We start from the raw sequence: 15,453 nt of genomic DNA on the forward strand, positions 1-15,453 counted from the left end.
TTTCAAAGGTCTTTATAATTATCCTCATCTTCACCTCTGCCTTAATTTCCAGAAAAAAACATGGGTTTTGGCATTGACCCTATATTCCTGTATTCATCCTCACTTCTCTCTAAGGACTTTTTTAGATCCTCCAATTTGCTGCTTTGTGCCTTCTTTCACCCCATTCTATATTCTTGGAACATCTTCCCATTCCTCGTAGGAACCTTCCTCTCCATCTGAGACCCATTTATTTTGCTAAAAGTAGTGATTTCATCAATGTCTCCCAACCTCCCTTCTAGGACCGGAGCCCTTGTTGTGTGTCCTACATTTGACTTAGTTTTTAAATTGTGGAGAGAGTTTGTCCTTGGTTGTTGGGGTTTTTTTTGTTTATATAAAGCTACGTAAATATACATGTAAAAGAAATACTCCATGAATAGTAATAAAACATAAAATGTGGAAAAATACAGATTTCTCTTTTGTTGCTTGGATACTAGCCTGATGATTGATTGATTGAATAACTCCAAAGTGATTTGGATTTAGAAACCCAAAAGACTTGAAGTCTGTTCAAAACTGGTAATTAGTAAGTGAGATTCCATGTGCTTCATGGACTGCACTGTACAGTGGCCCCTCTAAGTAAACTTGTCAAATAGCAACCCTCAGCACTTTGCAAGTGAGCCATCTGGTCTTTCTGTAGAAGGATTGGGAGCACCTGAGTCTTTCTGCATCCATAGAAAGGGGATTCTCATGTGACTGCATTAGCATTGTAATAACCTTCTTAGAGGTCACACAGAATAGAGAGGTAAGATGCTGAAAGGATTTGGACATTGAGGGCAGGGGAGTAGATCTTGGTTTATTACCTGAACCTGTTATGTCAAGAGAGTGAGATTAGCTCAAGAGAAGAGCAGGATGAACAGCACAGATATCTGGTGGAGAGATGGGTCTAGTGTGCTGAGGGCTAGGTAAGATTTTCTATTCCTCTTAAAAATGTCATTTCTCAGCTATTGGAAGGAACACATGACCTATATTGATGCAGCATCACCAAGAAAGGAGAGAGACTTGCTACTATGAGCAACACTGGGTCTTTTATATAAAACTACTTTAGGAAGAAAATGTCTTTTTGTCACTAGTACTGTTGGAAATACATACAAGTTAGGAATCACACAATTCTTGAAATACTGTTTAAAATTTCATAGAGACTTTCTTAGCAGAGAAAGTAAAATTTATTTTAATTCAGCATGCCATATTATAAACATAATTTGTGTGAATTGATTTGCAACTTTAAAAGCATTTTATTTTTATAAATAATCCCATGGTTGCTGAGTCTTAGAACTTTTCTACACAATATATAGTATAAAGCCTGTTAAAACAGCATATTGAAGAGTTCTGAAAATGCAACATTCCATTCCCAAAGTTGCCTACATATTCATAAAGCACATTTGTTACTATTTTACCCTGAATTTTTCTCAGAATGAAATGATGATGAGTTTTAAAGGCTAACATAGACACTATCCAAATATCATGTTTTACGGTATAGAACATTTTACATATATGATAACATTCCCTAATGTATAATTCCAGCACACAAAATTATCAGAAATGAAAAAAAAAATCCTTCATATAAACTGGCACATGAAAGAGATGTAATGCAGTTGAATATTTTGTGCTGTTTTTCAAGTGATCCTTTGATTCAGTGAAGTTTATCTTCATTCTTAGCATTCTAGCTGGTTTCAGATAAAATGTAAACATGCTTATTTTAATGGTACATAATGTTACACAGTACACATGTTCTTTGACTACATTATTTTCTACTGTACATGTGAGGAAGCTGGCACTCTTCAGCTGAGGTCCTAGATTGTCATATCAATATGATATACATTTTTCCATTATGCAAGCTATATTTGATGAATGTAATTACACTAACATTTTACCAGTGATAAGTCTAACGCATGCTGATTATTCCAAAAAAGCCAAATTTCTTTAAAATATTTTGACAGATGGTTAGTGGGCAATAAACTGACTGTGTGATCAGGGTGCTACTAGTGCATATCAATACATTATCAAATTACCAATTTTTAGATACTGCAAGTTACATTAGCAATCTTTTTTTATAAATGAGATTTCATTTCAGTGGCAGAAACTTAATAAAAGAATGATTTGTTCAGACTCGGGCAGATATTTTAAAATGTTAGAGAATTTAATCGTCTGTATTGCTAAAAATGATTATTCTGTCATAGTGTTTAATAATAAAAGGTTAGACAGTATCATACTTATTATTAGTAACTAGGTTTTGTAATTTGGCACAGAATCAGTTCCACAATTTTCTGATATAATTTGCTTCTATATGCTTTTTAAAAATCCACTAAATATTCTCATTTGTGAAATTAGATGTCATTAAATGTAAACTTACATTAAAGGAACTTTTTCTGTGATTTTCAGTTGCCAGTGTTAGTTCTCAAACAGCCTTTTGCACAGTTACCTATCATTGAAGATTTATTTTATCCAGTGTCTGCTTTTCACTTACTTAAACACACATTTCTTGTTTTCGAAACATATAAACATTGCTGCTGATACGGACAAGAAAATGTCTATTAAGTCTTATTCAGTGACACACATCTATCACTTTAGCTGCTGTTGTATATTATTAACAACAACAAGTAAAGTTTTATAATAGACTTGAACCATTTAACATTATTATTGTATTACTGTGTATCAGGTGTAACAAAATATTGATATTTGCATATGATTCATGTTTTGCAAAAACCTGTCTGTGCAATGGAGATAAACTTCAGTTTTGTGCTCAAACCACGTAATGGCTCAGATCTGAGTCTTCCTCCAGTAGAGAGCTGCAAAAATGTATGTAGTTTGTAGTATGTTCTGGAACTTGTCTCTTCTCCTCTTGTCACATGGTTTTTATGGAACTGTACTCAGGGTTTATTTCACACCAGGGACATCCATCATGGCAATTTCACCACAACAACACAAGCTCCAGCTCTTCCAATATTGACAGGGACTTCCTAAAAGGAGGAAACACATTTCTCTGTTTAGTTAACTTCATGTAATCTGTCACTCATGGACTCAAAGGAAAGCAGTGTTTTTTTTTCTAGTATGTAAAATCATTAAATATGTTTAAATAGAACTATGCAAAAGAGTGATTTAAAAAAAATGCAATGTTTGCTGTTAGCAGAATTTTAATGAACGCTGTCATGATTTCGTGGCCATATGGGGCTTTTCAGTTAGTGGAGAGAAAACTCAGTTTCTTGTGCTCCAGGAGCATGGGTCATGCTACCTACAGGAGAATCTCTGACAACTATAAGTAATAGGAGGTGGTCCAGAACACTGGTTCTCAACCCCTTGGGGGGTCACAGAGGTTTTCCAGGGGGTACATCAACTCATCTAGATATTTGATTAGTTTTACAACAGGCTACATAAATTCAGTACAAACTCAAATTTCATACAGATAATGACTTGTTTATACTGCTCTATATATTAAACACTGAAATGAAATAAATCAATTGGAATGTAAACATTATACTTACATAACTAAATGGTAAAAATAAGATAGCATGCTATTACATAAAGTTGAGCAGATCTTAAAATACCTGCCAGTAGAGGGCGGTGGTGACAAACATTAGTCAAGGCAATACCAAATCTATGCAAATATCAGTATTTTGATCAACATGTAAAATTCCACAGAACGGGATCAGTCTATGTGAAACTTTATTTTTAGGCAGAAAGAGAGAACCAAAAGAATCGGAGGTTCATTATAAAGTGAAAGTATTTGCTTTGACCTTTCACTTCTGCTTTCACTGTGGTTGACACATTATAGTAGGACCAAATAATCTTCATTGATTAGAGCTGCCTTTTTATTCGCGTTATCAAATTTTTACCTTTTTCTTGTATGTTCCAAAATCTTGTAGATTATTACAGCACATTAGAATTTCATAAAGAACTGCATAGCTACAGTACACAATATGTAGTGGTGCAATACAGCTAAATGGTCAATTGTAACTGCAATCAAACAACTATATACTATCTACTTAAGGTGTTCTGCTCATCAGACTCTGAAAGTGGCTGTGCATCCACTAGCTTGGGAAGCGGGGATTGTGGCGTTTAACATTTGATCAAATACATCTCCGTAATAGTCTTGTGTTCAACAGAGCATATCCTGGTCTTGGCATTATAAGTGTGATCAGAGCCCACGGTTGAGGACATTTTGCAAAATTGCTGAAGCTTAAAGTGTGTTACTGTAAATTATTAACATATGCTCTCAGTGTTAATTCCATCTTAATATAGTTTTTGTTTGGGAATTAAGTTGATGTCATATATGAGGCACTACCAATATTTTATACATACGCAAAATAGTATCTTGATTTTTATATGTCCCAGTGTACAGCATATATAAATTATTTGTTTTTAATGTACTCACCTCTACTGTCCCTGTAATAATTAGTGTAGTGTCAAGTTTTTAATTTATTTATATGACATTACCTCTGTCCATTCATTATTTTGTGCATCATATGACTCCACAGTGTCCAGGTAACTGTGTCCATCATAGCCTCCTATTGCATATAATCTGTCCCCAAGAGGACAGACGCCAACAGCATCACGTGGTACGCTTAAAGGTGCCACTGTTGTCCAGGTGTCAGTTTTAGGATCATATCTAGGATATTTTATGACCGTGATTAGAAAAATAATTGGTCACAGGTAAGATAATGATTATAGCATTTTTAAATTCTAAACAACTCAGATTAGATGAACTACAGTACAGAAGAAAATGAACCAATTCATGGACAATTACAGTTAACAGCAGAGAGAGACAGAAGTAAAATGGTTTAATATTTTATTTAGCCACTAGAGGACTCTTCAAGCACACGCACAAAAAATCTTCTCATTTTACAGGACATAGTCACTGCCTATCATCTTAGATACAATTATTTCATGCTGTATAATGTGAAGTGTGCAGCAATAATATTGTGACAGTAGCTTAATCAGATAAATTGCTGCAGATTTCAATGCATTCTTCTTCCCCTTTGCTCATAAAGCATGCAGCCACTATTTCAAGCCAGAGTTAACATTTAAAGTAAACTTCATTGCAAACATGAAACATTTCTCATGTAGGTAATATTTATTTTGATTAAAATATTTATCTTTATAAAAGTCGACAACTCAAAATATATACAGTAAATCTAACATGAGTTTTTTAGTTTGCTTCTGCCTATACAATCGCTTCAGGATACACTGGTATAAATCTCAATTCCCATGGAGTTAAGTTATTCCAGATTTACATCAATATAACAGAAAGCAGAATTTAACCATTCTGTCTATCCCCTCTGGTGTTTTGCATGTTCACCAGTGTTTCCCTTGCCTTTCTCAAAGCACCGCACTGCAGGAGACACCCAACAGTTCTCTCAGTACATACTGCCAATACTGCTAATTAAATGTCCAGACAAGTCACTGTTTAAGCAGGCTATGAGCATACTCTTTTCCTAGTTCATATTGCAAACTGGGATGGTGTGGGGGGCAGCACATAATATAACAATATTATTGTCCTTAAAAAGATGTGTCCAGTGTCTGCATTTTTCGGAGACTCTGTACGTCTGCTGGTAGCATCTCATATGCAAATATGCTTCAATAAGGTTCATTTAAAAATCTTTGCATAAAAGGGTTAATATGAAAGCTTTTCTTCAATAAATGCATACAAACCCAGCAACTATCTTGTAATATCTTGTTGCTGTTCATACTTAGCTCATGGCTTTGAGGGTTTAAGTGGGACTTAAATGGTGCATAGGCCTCGTGTTGTTGGGTATCTGGATAGAGATGAAGCTCACCTTTGAAGAACAGTAATTTAGGGAGGGAATATGCCACATGAGATCAACTTAATGTGCTTCTGAAACAGCTTTGTAAAGGGATGAACAAGTCCTCCATTAGCCATGATAGTTTATACATGCAACCTAGGGGTTTGGTGAAAACATAATTCGTTCAATTGACCTTCTAGAAGAAACACATCAATAGGGCTGATAAAACCTTGCCGGATTCTACTGCTGCTGGGTACGGAAACCCAAACTTTCAGATTCTGTTGATTTGTGTTCTATATGAACCCCAGCCTTCAAAAAAATCTATTTAAATTCAGCAGACCCTTAGCATTTTTATAATTTTACTTTTGTAATATATTTTGCAAATGTAATGTTCCAAGCTAAGGGATTTCCATTGTTGTACTGTAAGTAAATTTGTTTCCAGAGATTTTAAAAAAATAAATAAAAATCCTTACCTTTCCACACAATCAGAAAGTCTAGAACAGTGGTTGGAAGCAGGTGCGTCATGACCTCCCACTGCATATAAAAATCCATTGTACGTTGCAACACCAACACCGCCTCGCCTCTTAGACATTGAAGCACACATACTCCATTTGTTAGTATGAGGATCAAAGCATTCCATGGATTTTAAGCAGGAGCTACCGTCCCGTCCACCAACGGCATATAATCTACAATAATCCACATAGGGATAAACCAGTGCTGTAAACATATGTTCTGTCTTCACTCATTCATTTTAATAGAGATCTTATTTGTTTATTTTAAAGCATTTTAAGTGAGGCTAATCTCACAGACTGAAATTTGGAACTAACTATGCACTAGGGTTCTTTTCCATAATGCTTTCTGGAGAATATGATTCTAATCTCAAAGGGAAAGAATGCTACCATATTTTTGCATGTCTCACTATTAAGTATTATCAGTAGTATAGAAAAGAAAAATAAGATTAAAGAGCCTTTTCACATATGAACTATTCATTAAACATAATCTGAAGAGACAAAACAGGAAACAGGTAATCTTAAAAATAATATTGTTTTCCTACAGATGCTACAAATGTTTATTTTTGGATGGTTGACTTGTTGAACAAGGTATTGTTAAACAATGTTATTATTCCATTAATAATTTAAAACTTTATTAAACTGAATCTTATATCAGTTAAATTATTTGACACATCATTCCCTGTGTCTGAAAGACCTCAAGGTAGATTTCAGCAGGGACCTGTTATATCATCCTTTCTATTAAACTTGTGTGAAGCTACTGGAGGACACAGTGATGTAGTTTGCACTGTCTTGCCATTAGTATTAAAAAGGCATTTTACTTTCGGTAGTATGGTCTTTTTTGTTTTTTCCAGTGCCTGGCTAATATTAGGACCTTGATTAAAATGACCTGACTGAAGTTCAATCCAGGTAAGACACAAATGATGCTGACTGGTTGGGAGCAGAGAGAATATGGTGGGGATGGTGCTTGCTCTGTGACTCAGGATATTTTTCAGCCTTTTGTCAATAACTTTTATAAATCCTGGGACCCTTCTGGATTTCCCAATGTTTCTTGGGGGTTGCTCCCAGGCAGCTGCAGTGGCTTGATGGTGATTAGTGTGAGAATTTATTTCAGATCTGAACCTTATCTGTTATCCATGCCTCTTTCGGTTCCAGATTAGACTTGTACAATTTCTACTTGCAGATTACTCAGACATTATATCCGGTACAGAAGGGGGCAGTGTATTAAATGGTACCTGAATGGGGAAAATTGAATGTGTTCTTGAAAGACTTCATGAGAGTCCTATTCTCTTTTAGATGTAGTTCTTCAAGGTCACGTTGATCTTTCAAACCTTGCATGATGTTTATCCTACACACCAGAGAAATCATCATCTATCTCCATGAAAACCATCTTTACAGGTGAAATCAGATGATATATTCCCACTAGAGCTGGTTAGGAAATGTTTGTTCAAACCAAACTTCTTACTCTCCGCCCCTAAATGTTAACATTTTGTATGCTCATGGCAGTTTCTTTGACTCTGGCACACTCTTCATGGGTTGGACCCTACGAAGCTCGAGTTTTTGAATTCAGGGCAATGGATAAAGCTCACTTCCCTGCACAGTTGTTTGGGCTGAGGAGGTATATACCTGAATGATATTTTTTCTTAATGTAAGAATATATACCCAGGCGCAATGTGATGGGCATGTTTTAGAAATTAAATATAAGATGTACCTCTCCCTTTCTCTGAAGGAGAAAGACCAAATACCACTACAAACTGGTATTGTTCCTACATGTTTCCTTGGGCAAAACACATTGTGTGTACTGAAACTCAATTAAAAAGTTTTCTGGTGTAGTTAATAATTGATGGATAAATATTCTAATTTCAGTACCATTGCTTTTTAAAAAAAAATAGATCCTGGGGAAACAAGGGAGAAAGTCTTTAAAAGTCTACATGGAAGCTTTTCACCAAGTTGAAGGGCAGTAGTAGGAGCTAAATGAATCACACCTGATCTCATCATATCCCCTGTTGTGTAGTAGATTACCTCACAAAACTAACAGACATAATTTAGGTCAGGTTGGAGCCAGGCAGCCTGTTTCAAGAGTGCTTGAGGCCTGAGACACCATGGGGCTGGATTTCCTCTTTAGCAAAGGGATTTCCTGCATATCAATGTAGAAGACACTAAGAGGAGTTTCTTGTAAAATTTATACTGAGGATGTCTGCAAGGTATTTCCTCTGTGATAAAATGGGCTTGAATAGCTAGTTCTGCTTCTCTAAATGTTTTGAGTAAACATATACATGAAACTCTTTTCTTAAGGTCATTTGCCAGCTTCATTCTGCCGTTGCATATTTTGGGTTATAATTTGCTTGAATCTGAAAGTTTTATATAAATGGATTTGGCAGCATGGGATGCAGAGGGGTGTGAGCCAGGGGACCTTGTCATGCTCATCCATGCCCCACAAAACATCATACTGAGAGGCTTCGAAAAGCAGCTGTGCCATTTCACCTGGTTTTCCAATTTCCTTCCTGACTGGTGTGTGGGGAATGGAGGATAAAATTGATCCAACCATATACCAATTTAGGAATTGCTCCACCAATAGCTGAAATGCTGCAGCCCCTTATTAAATTGGAAAAGAGAAGAAATAAAATGTGCCTCACTACACAACACTGGGAGGAGGGGCAATTTTTAGCCAAAGATGCATGGATAGAATGTCTACTTTTGTGCAAAGTTCCTGGGGATCTGTAGTGTCTCTGAAACGTACACAGAACATCCATTTTAAATTCTCATCAGAAAGATCCAGGAACAATAAACTGCCTGGAACTCAATTTGTCTAGATTAGATGGAAGAAAAGACTATATAAACCCTGACAAGACTAAAAACTATGGCTCTGGGGAGATAAATTATTTCAAACCTGTGGTATCATTTCAAATTAGCATAACTATGAATAGCTAAAATACCATAAAGATACAATTTATGAAGGGAAAATTTGAAAGGCTATTTACCACAATAATTTTTTGAGGTTGTGTGGTCTGTGATGATGTCTTTTTGCTATTCTACAATCTTAAATTCTCTTCAGAGAAGACGTTATTAAATATTGGAAGTAAATGGTCACACATACATAGCTGAGCAAAAGTAAGTAAACAACCCTCCAACCCACCCCCAGTCCTTCAGCTTGTCTGTTTACATACTTGCTATTTAATGGGGCAACCCCCACTGTGCTTCTAGGAGTTGACATGCTAGCAACATAATTCCATTGCCGTGCCTGGGGGTCCCATCTTTCTACTGTATTAAGATAACTCCATCCATCATGACCGCCAACAGCATACATTGGTCCTTCAAGCATTGCTACGCCTTTGAAAAATAGAATTAGGGACAAAATTAGATAGGTCTGACATCAGAACATTTCAGTAACTAATATTCATTGCCTGCTATAGTTATGGCTTTTCATTTCTCTAAAAATGTCTTTACAGAATAATCATCTCATATAAATCTATATAAAATCTGCATGACACTGAGCAGAATGTAAGTCACAGACACTTAATGTGAATACAGTATTTCTGCTGGGAAAACACTGACTTTCACTCAAAGATAAACAGGGAAGCAGTTTTAACATGGACGCTCCCCGCTCCAGGGTTTGGCCATTTCCATTTGTACTGAACCCTTCAGGTTAGTAGTAGTAGTATTTATTAATATGTTTAGGAGTTGCACATAAGCTCATTGACGCTATGCATTTAGGTACAGGAACAAGATCATTCAGCTACTGTGGAGCCTTTGAGTTTTCTCATTTCCCTTTAGGGATGGATGGCCCTTCATATTGTTTAGTATACTTTATATTATGTTTAGTTTTTGTTGGTTTTGTTTGAATCTGGATGCCTAAAGTTCGACTTCTAAATCCATATTTACAGGCCTAAATATAAATAGCCTGATTTTCAAAGACACAAAATCTAATTGAAGCTAATAGGAGCCATAGGTTCAAGACAGCTTTGAAAATCAGGCTGATTTAGGAACCAAACTATAAACATTCAGGTTTTAAAGTTATAGTTTATATATTGGGTGAATCCTCCCCATTGAAGTCAGTAGTAAAACTGTCATTGATTTAATTGTGGCTAGGATTTCACCTGTTTATGTAAGATATGTAGAGCTCCTACTTGTCTTATCAAAGCAAATAGTTGCAAAGTTGACAGACCTGGAAGAGCGCTAAGCTGTGATGTCAGTACAGAGTACTTGGTGGAAAGGTATAACATGCCATGGGACTGGGGTGATTGAATGGTTATGAATCTAATTTCATCAGTCATTTGACTTTTTAAATTATTATTCTTATTGTGTTTACTGTAACGATTATCTTTGTGAACAGCTTGAAGATTTTCATGAAATACTTGTTTCTAGAATTGTGTCCTTCTCAATTCACATGCTACAATTTATCCCAAAGAAGGATTTTCAGCCTTTTAAAATCCTGCTTATATTGAGCCACCCAGCCTTAAATTTGTCCCTGTTTTTGTTGTTCTGTAATGGGAACACACAATTGTATGTTTATGGTTGATTTCACATAGTTATTAAAGATGTATAGAGGGATATAGTCCAAAGGTACATTAAGTTGTATGAGCTTTCTCTCAGTAGGATAATTGGTAAAGTAGAAGAATATTTTTCTAAATAGAATTGAAAGGACAAATTCATTGAATGTTGTAAAGTGTGTTGATTATAGGATGTAGGTGTTTGTAAATATATTATTCTTTGCACACTTATATTTAATTATATTTACCAGTGTTATAGGTCCTTATTTTCAGACATGCTGAGCACTCCCAATGCTAATTGAAGTCAATGGCATCTGCAAGGTCCATCGTGTATTGCAAACGGATCCCTTAGATAGTCAATGGGAATTTAGAATTTCCTACTAATTTGTTACTTTTACCTTTGTATATATTTTTGCAAATGTTCAGAGCAAAATTAGCATTGAAAGGCCAGTGCAAGTTTGTTAGGATAATAACAAGGCAGGATTTTATAGCAGTGGGAAAGTAGCTGGATTTGAAAAATATCCTGTATAAACATTGCTTTGTACTGGTAAATATTTAAAAAAATTATGGCAACACTTAACTTTTACATTTATCATTCTTAAAATCAGTAGTATTAATCTGTAAATGTGGTGCAATATGTATTGTACAGTAACTCTAACTCTTACCTAAGCCGTGTCTGTGAGTTGACATAGGAGGCATTATAGTCCAAACTTTGGTAGTTGGATTGAAACATTCAACTGTATTAGAGGTTTTCAGGCCATCTCTTCCTCCCACAATATAGAGCTTGTTGTCTATTACTGCTACTCCAAACTGCAATCGTCTACCATTCATGGTACCAATTTGTATCCAACTGTTTGTCCTAAGGTCATATTTCTCAATTGTAGTGGTACCTGTTAAAAGCATAATTATAAAAACTTTAAACTACATCAGAAGGTCCTTAGTGTTTAACATTCAGTAGTTTCTATTCCAAAACCCTCTCCACTCCCCAACGCATCCCCGTCATGGATACCATTACTAAATTTGAAGGCTTTAACAATGCTGTGCATGGACTCTTATTGAGATCTAGTTCTTAGGTTGAAAATTGGGGACTTACTGAGACAGCTGCATTAAATGCATTGGTATAGCATCGTCAGGCATATAAAAGTAAACCAAGCACTAGAGACTGCAGAATTAGATGTAAACAAATGTTTTGGCTATAGTTAATTTTGCAAAGTTGTTAAATTCATGAGTTATTTAGGTACTGTGAGGTTCTCTTCTCTTCATTTCCTTATGAATATGGTATCTGGGGGCACTGTGGTGCCTAGCAATATTCGTACTTAAATTGTTGCAACCATAAGAAAAATTGCAGATGCCATGTTTAAATATCTGCCCTTTAATATATTTATGAATGTATATGAGTCCTGCATGTGCATCCAAAACAACATTTGATATACTTTTTATTTTATTAAAAACAGACATGGTAAAATTGTCTTGTTACCATGAATTCCAGCCATGTCATGGGCTTGAAATAATCCTATATCTGCAATAATACATGATCTGTATTTTCACTTTTCTTTTTACATTGCTGTGTTTTTTGTAATGCTTTGAGTGAAAGGGTCATTTCTACCTCTATTATTAGAACCCTGACTCCATGCCACTCAAAATTACACTTTTCAAAGCAATGGCTCCTGTCAGTCATTCAGTAGTTGCTGTTGCTTCCATAATTGTTGATTTAACACATCGGGGAGGCAACTGCCCAGTAACTAAGGTAGGCAGGCGGCAATTGTTAATCATACCTATGAGTCCGAAGATTCTTTCTAGCATGATTGGGTGGTTTCATTCATGTGGTCTTGAAGGCAACCATATGGAAAAACAAATTGATTTTCTGCCTGTCCCCTAATGTGAATAAAATCTACTAATTTTGATAGAAGTGAAGGCAAGTACCACAAGCCCTGTAATTAGCAATTAAAGTATGGTTTATGGCACCAACACAACAGCAGGAAGAAACTGGAATGAAGGTTTAGAATTTACTGCATAGTACTCTCACAAATCCAGTCAGGAGTGACTCCACACTATGTTTAAGTATATTGAAATAACCAGAACAATATCTAATGTTCTCTTTTTATCTCCTTCTGGTGGCTGTTGCATGCTTTTCAAAATCTAATGACTCTTGAAATTAATCTGACTAATCCCTACTGCTCTGACTAACACCATGGAACACATCGCTGCCTACCAGACCCTGTTTGGATATACCATTCCAGATACATTGGAGGAATAATGGGGCAATGGAACTAAAGAAATCGAGAAGTTTAAAATAACATTTTAAAATGGTTTGTCTTTTTATATTTTGGCCGCCTTCTCCCCCCCCCCCCCCGCTGATCTTGTCCCTTTTCCTAGTTTTAAACTTTCTTCCCCTTCCCTAGTCTCTCCTTTTATTCTGAATTTGTATATCCCTTTCACTACCTCTTTCAATGCTCTCCATTTTGTTTGCCTATTTGCTACTCATTCCTTTGACCCCTCCCCATTTGCTCTGCTCTCCTAATGCGTGAGCTTTCACAAAATCCTCCAGTCTGATTATTTCAAAAGATTTAAAGAAACATTCAACCCACTAATTTTAAAAGTAGGTGAAATTACATTAACTCTGTATGGTGACACTAGTCAGCTCTGTGTTTTTGGGGAACCAGGGCGCAGTATCTAGCCTGTTTGACTCCTGAAAGACACACCACCCCACAAGTCTCTGATTGAACCAAACTGATCAGAGAAAAGGCTTGCAGAAAGCAGTGAAGGGCGTTGGGAGACATGGCTAGACCTCTTCTGACAAGGGTGACAAGATTAAGAAATCTCCATTAGTATACAGATTGAACAACAGAGACCACTCCCCTAGCCTCATCTGCTTGAAAGATGGGACAGGGAGACCTCTCCATTTGCATACAGAATGGAGAACAGAGAAGCGCACTGAACTCTGGTACCTGAAAAGCAGGGAAGCATTGCATGGGGGATCTCTGTTCCAGACGTTAATGAACCTACACCTGCACACACCCAGATCAGCAGTTATCAGGCCAATTCTAGTAATGAATCCTTGATTGATATCCAAAATACTGAAGCAGCCAAGTTGTACTGTGAGCTCCCTGGAAGAAAACACCACCCCATAGCCAAGAGTGATCAGCTCCTATAGTCTAGCCTAAAGAAAACCCTTGAGTCATCAGTTTACCCATAAACAAAGCTAATGTTCTCCTTGAACCCTTGTTGTTTCTCTACAAAAACCCCTACCTATGCCCAAGTAAGTGTTCTGATGCATGGGCCCAAACTCTGCCTCAGTTCCACTGGGACTCCATCTCCTGACTGATAGTGCTGGGGGCTCTGCCTTTCTCCAGCACTCAGGACACTGAGCTACCACCATCACCTGGGAACCCCGACCAGTTCAAGCCTCATGGAATGGGTGAGATTTCTTTTTCTTTTTCTTTTTCTTTTTCTTTCTTTTTCTTTTCTACCTCAGGTATTAACCTTTAATAATATAACTGTTATGTTGGTTTAGGCTCTCCTTGTGTAGTTATCACTATTATTGAATAAGTAACTTTTATGGCTAAGCTGGTTGATTCTCTCTCTCACAACTTTACTCTTTTGTGTTTTTAGCTTCCCCCATTTACTCTGCAGCAACGCTTCTTTTACCTAAGCTAAAGATCCCTACAGTGCCCAAAATACTCATCAAGTGGGTTACTACCAGTATAATTGTGACGTGAAAGTGGGGATAGGGACATGTTAAACCTATGGCACATAAGAGTGGCAGCTGAAAGTGCTGCTTGGCCCAGCCTGATGAGACCAGGGGCATATAAGGATGACAGCTTGAAAATGCTGCTTGACCCAACCCATTGAGTATAGGGACATATAAGGGGGTCAGCTTGAGAGTGCTGATTGATCTGGTCTGCTCAGACTTGCTCTGTGTGTGTGTGTGTGTTCTTCTGGTTCTAGGGCTGGAGGATCACAGTCCTGGGGAACCTAGGTCCTGCAAGATAGCTCCATTGGGAGGGGACTTGCAGAAGGAAGGAGTAGAGCTCCATATGAACACACAAGTGACATAAGCAGTACATTAATAGAATTACAGACCCCCCCACCCCAGAAGAGTAACCCTAATAAATGAGCATACCCCAAAGTAACGGGCACATCTGGTAACAGTGTATCTGTGCATACCAGCTGTAATTTTCAGAGAAGCCTACAGGAGTCAGGCAGCTAGCTCCCATTCAAATTCAATGGGATTTGGGAACCTAGACGCCTCTGAAAATTTCAGCAAATAAGCCTAGTTTTGATCTTCCTTTGAGCTGTTTCACAATATCCTCTGATAAATACAAATGGTACCATAGGTGGTTGTGGAGTTTTTTTGGTGGTTTTTTTTTGGCGGGGGGTGGTGGGAGTGGGGGTTTTTTGTTCTCCTCACAGAATTGCATTATTGGTAGAGGTGATAATTTACTCCCATTCCCCATGCTGTTGTACTAGTGTACAGTAGTTAGGTGTTGATTGATTTTATCTTACAAATCCAATGCAGGCTCAAGATGTGAGTCAGAGTGGTTATGGGAAAGTGGGGAAGTGAGGAAATACTGACTTCCTAACCATCAAAAGGCGAAAGTTCAAACAAATGGACTCTTTCCAAGATAATGAGTAAAAAGAGTCACTGATGGGAAGTACACATGTTCATAAAAAAGTCCT

General features: G+C 36.9%; 1 protein-coding gene across 2 annotated transcripts in view; it reads right to left on the minus strand.

Annotated features, from left to right (window-relative positions):
* Window positions 1–1,223: 1,223 nt before the first annotated feature.
* KLHL4 (kelch like family member 4) overlaps window positions 1,224–15,453 on the minus strand; it is a 76,501-nt gene continuing 62,271 nt past the window's right edge. Inside the window, exons 7-11 of one of the 2 annotated variants that reach the window (XM_084638213.1) lie at window positions 11,439–11,663; window positions 9,451–9,613; window positions 6,248–6,460; window positions 4,468–4,639; window positions 1,224–2,993 (exon numbers count right to left, since the gene is read on the minus strand). In XM_084638213.1, coding sequence (XP_084494339.1) covers window positions 2,934–2,993; window positions 4,468–4,639; window positions 6,248–6,460; window positions 9,451–9,613; window positions 11,439–11,663 — 833 coding nt within the window. In that variant the 3' untranslated portion in view covers window positions 1,224–2,933. Of the gene's footprint in view, window positions 2,994–4,467; window positions 4,640–6,247; window positions 6,461–7,518; window positions 7,632–9,450; window positions 9,614–11,438; window positions 11,664–15,453 lie in introns of those variants that run through there. The other variant, XM_084638214.1, reaches the window with a different exon arrangement.

This window comes from Lepidochelys olivacea (assembly GCF_965140295.1).
Source record: "Lepidochelys olivacea isolate rLepOli2 genome assembly, chromosome: 9".
NCBI lineage: Eukaryota > Metazoa > Chordata > Testudines > Cheloniidae > Lepidochelys > Lepidochelys olivacea.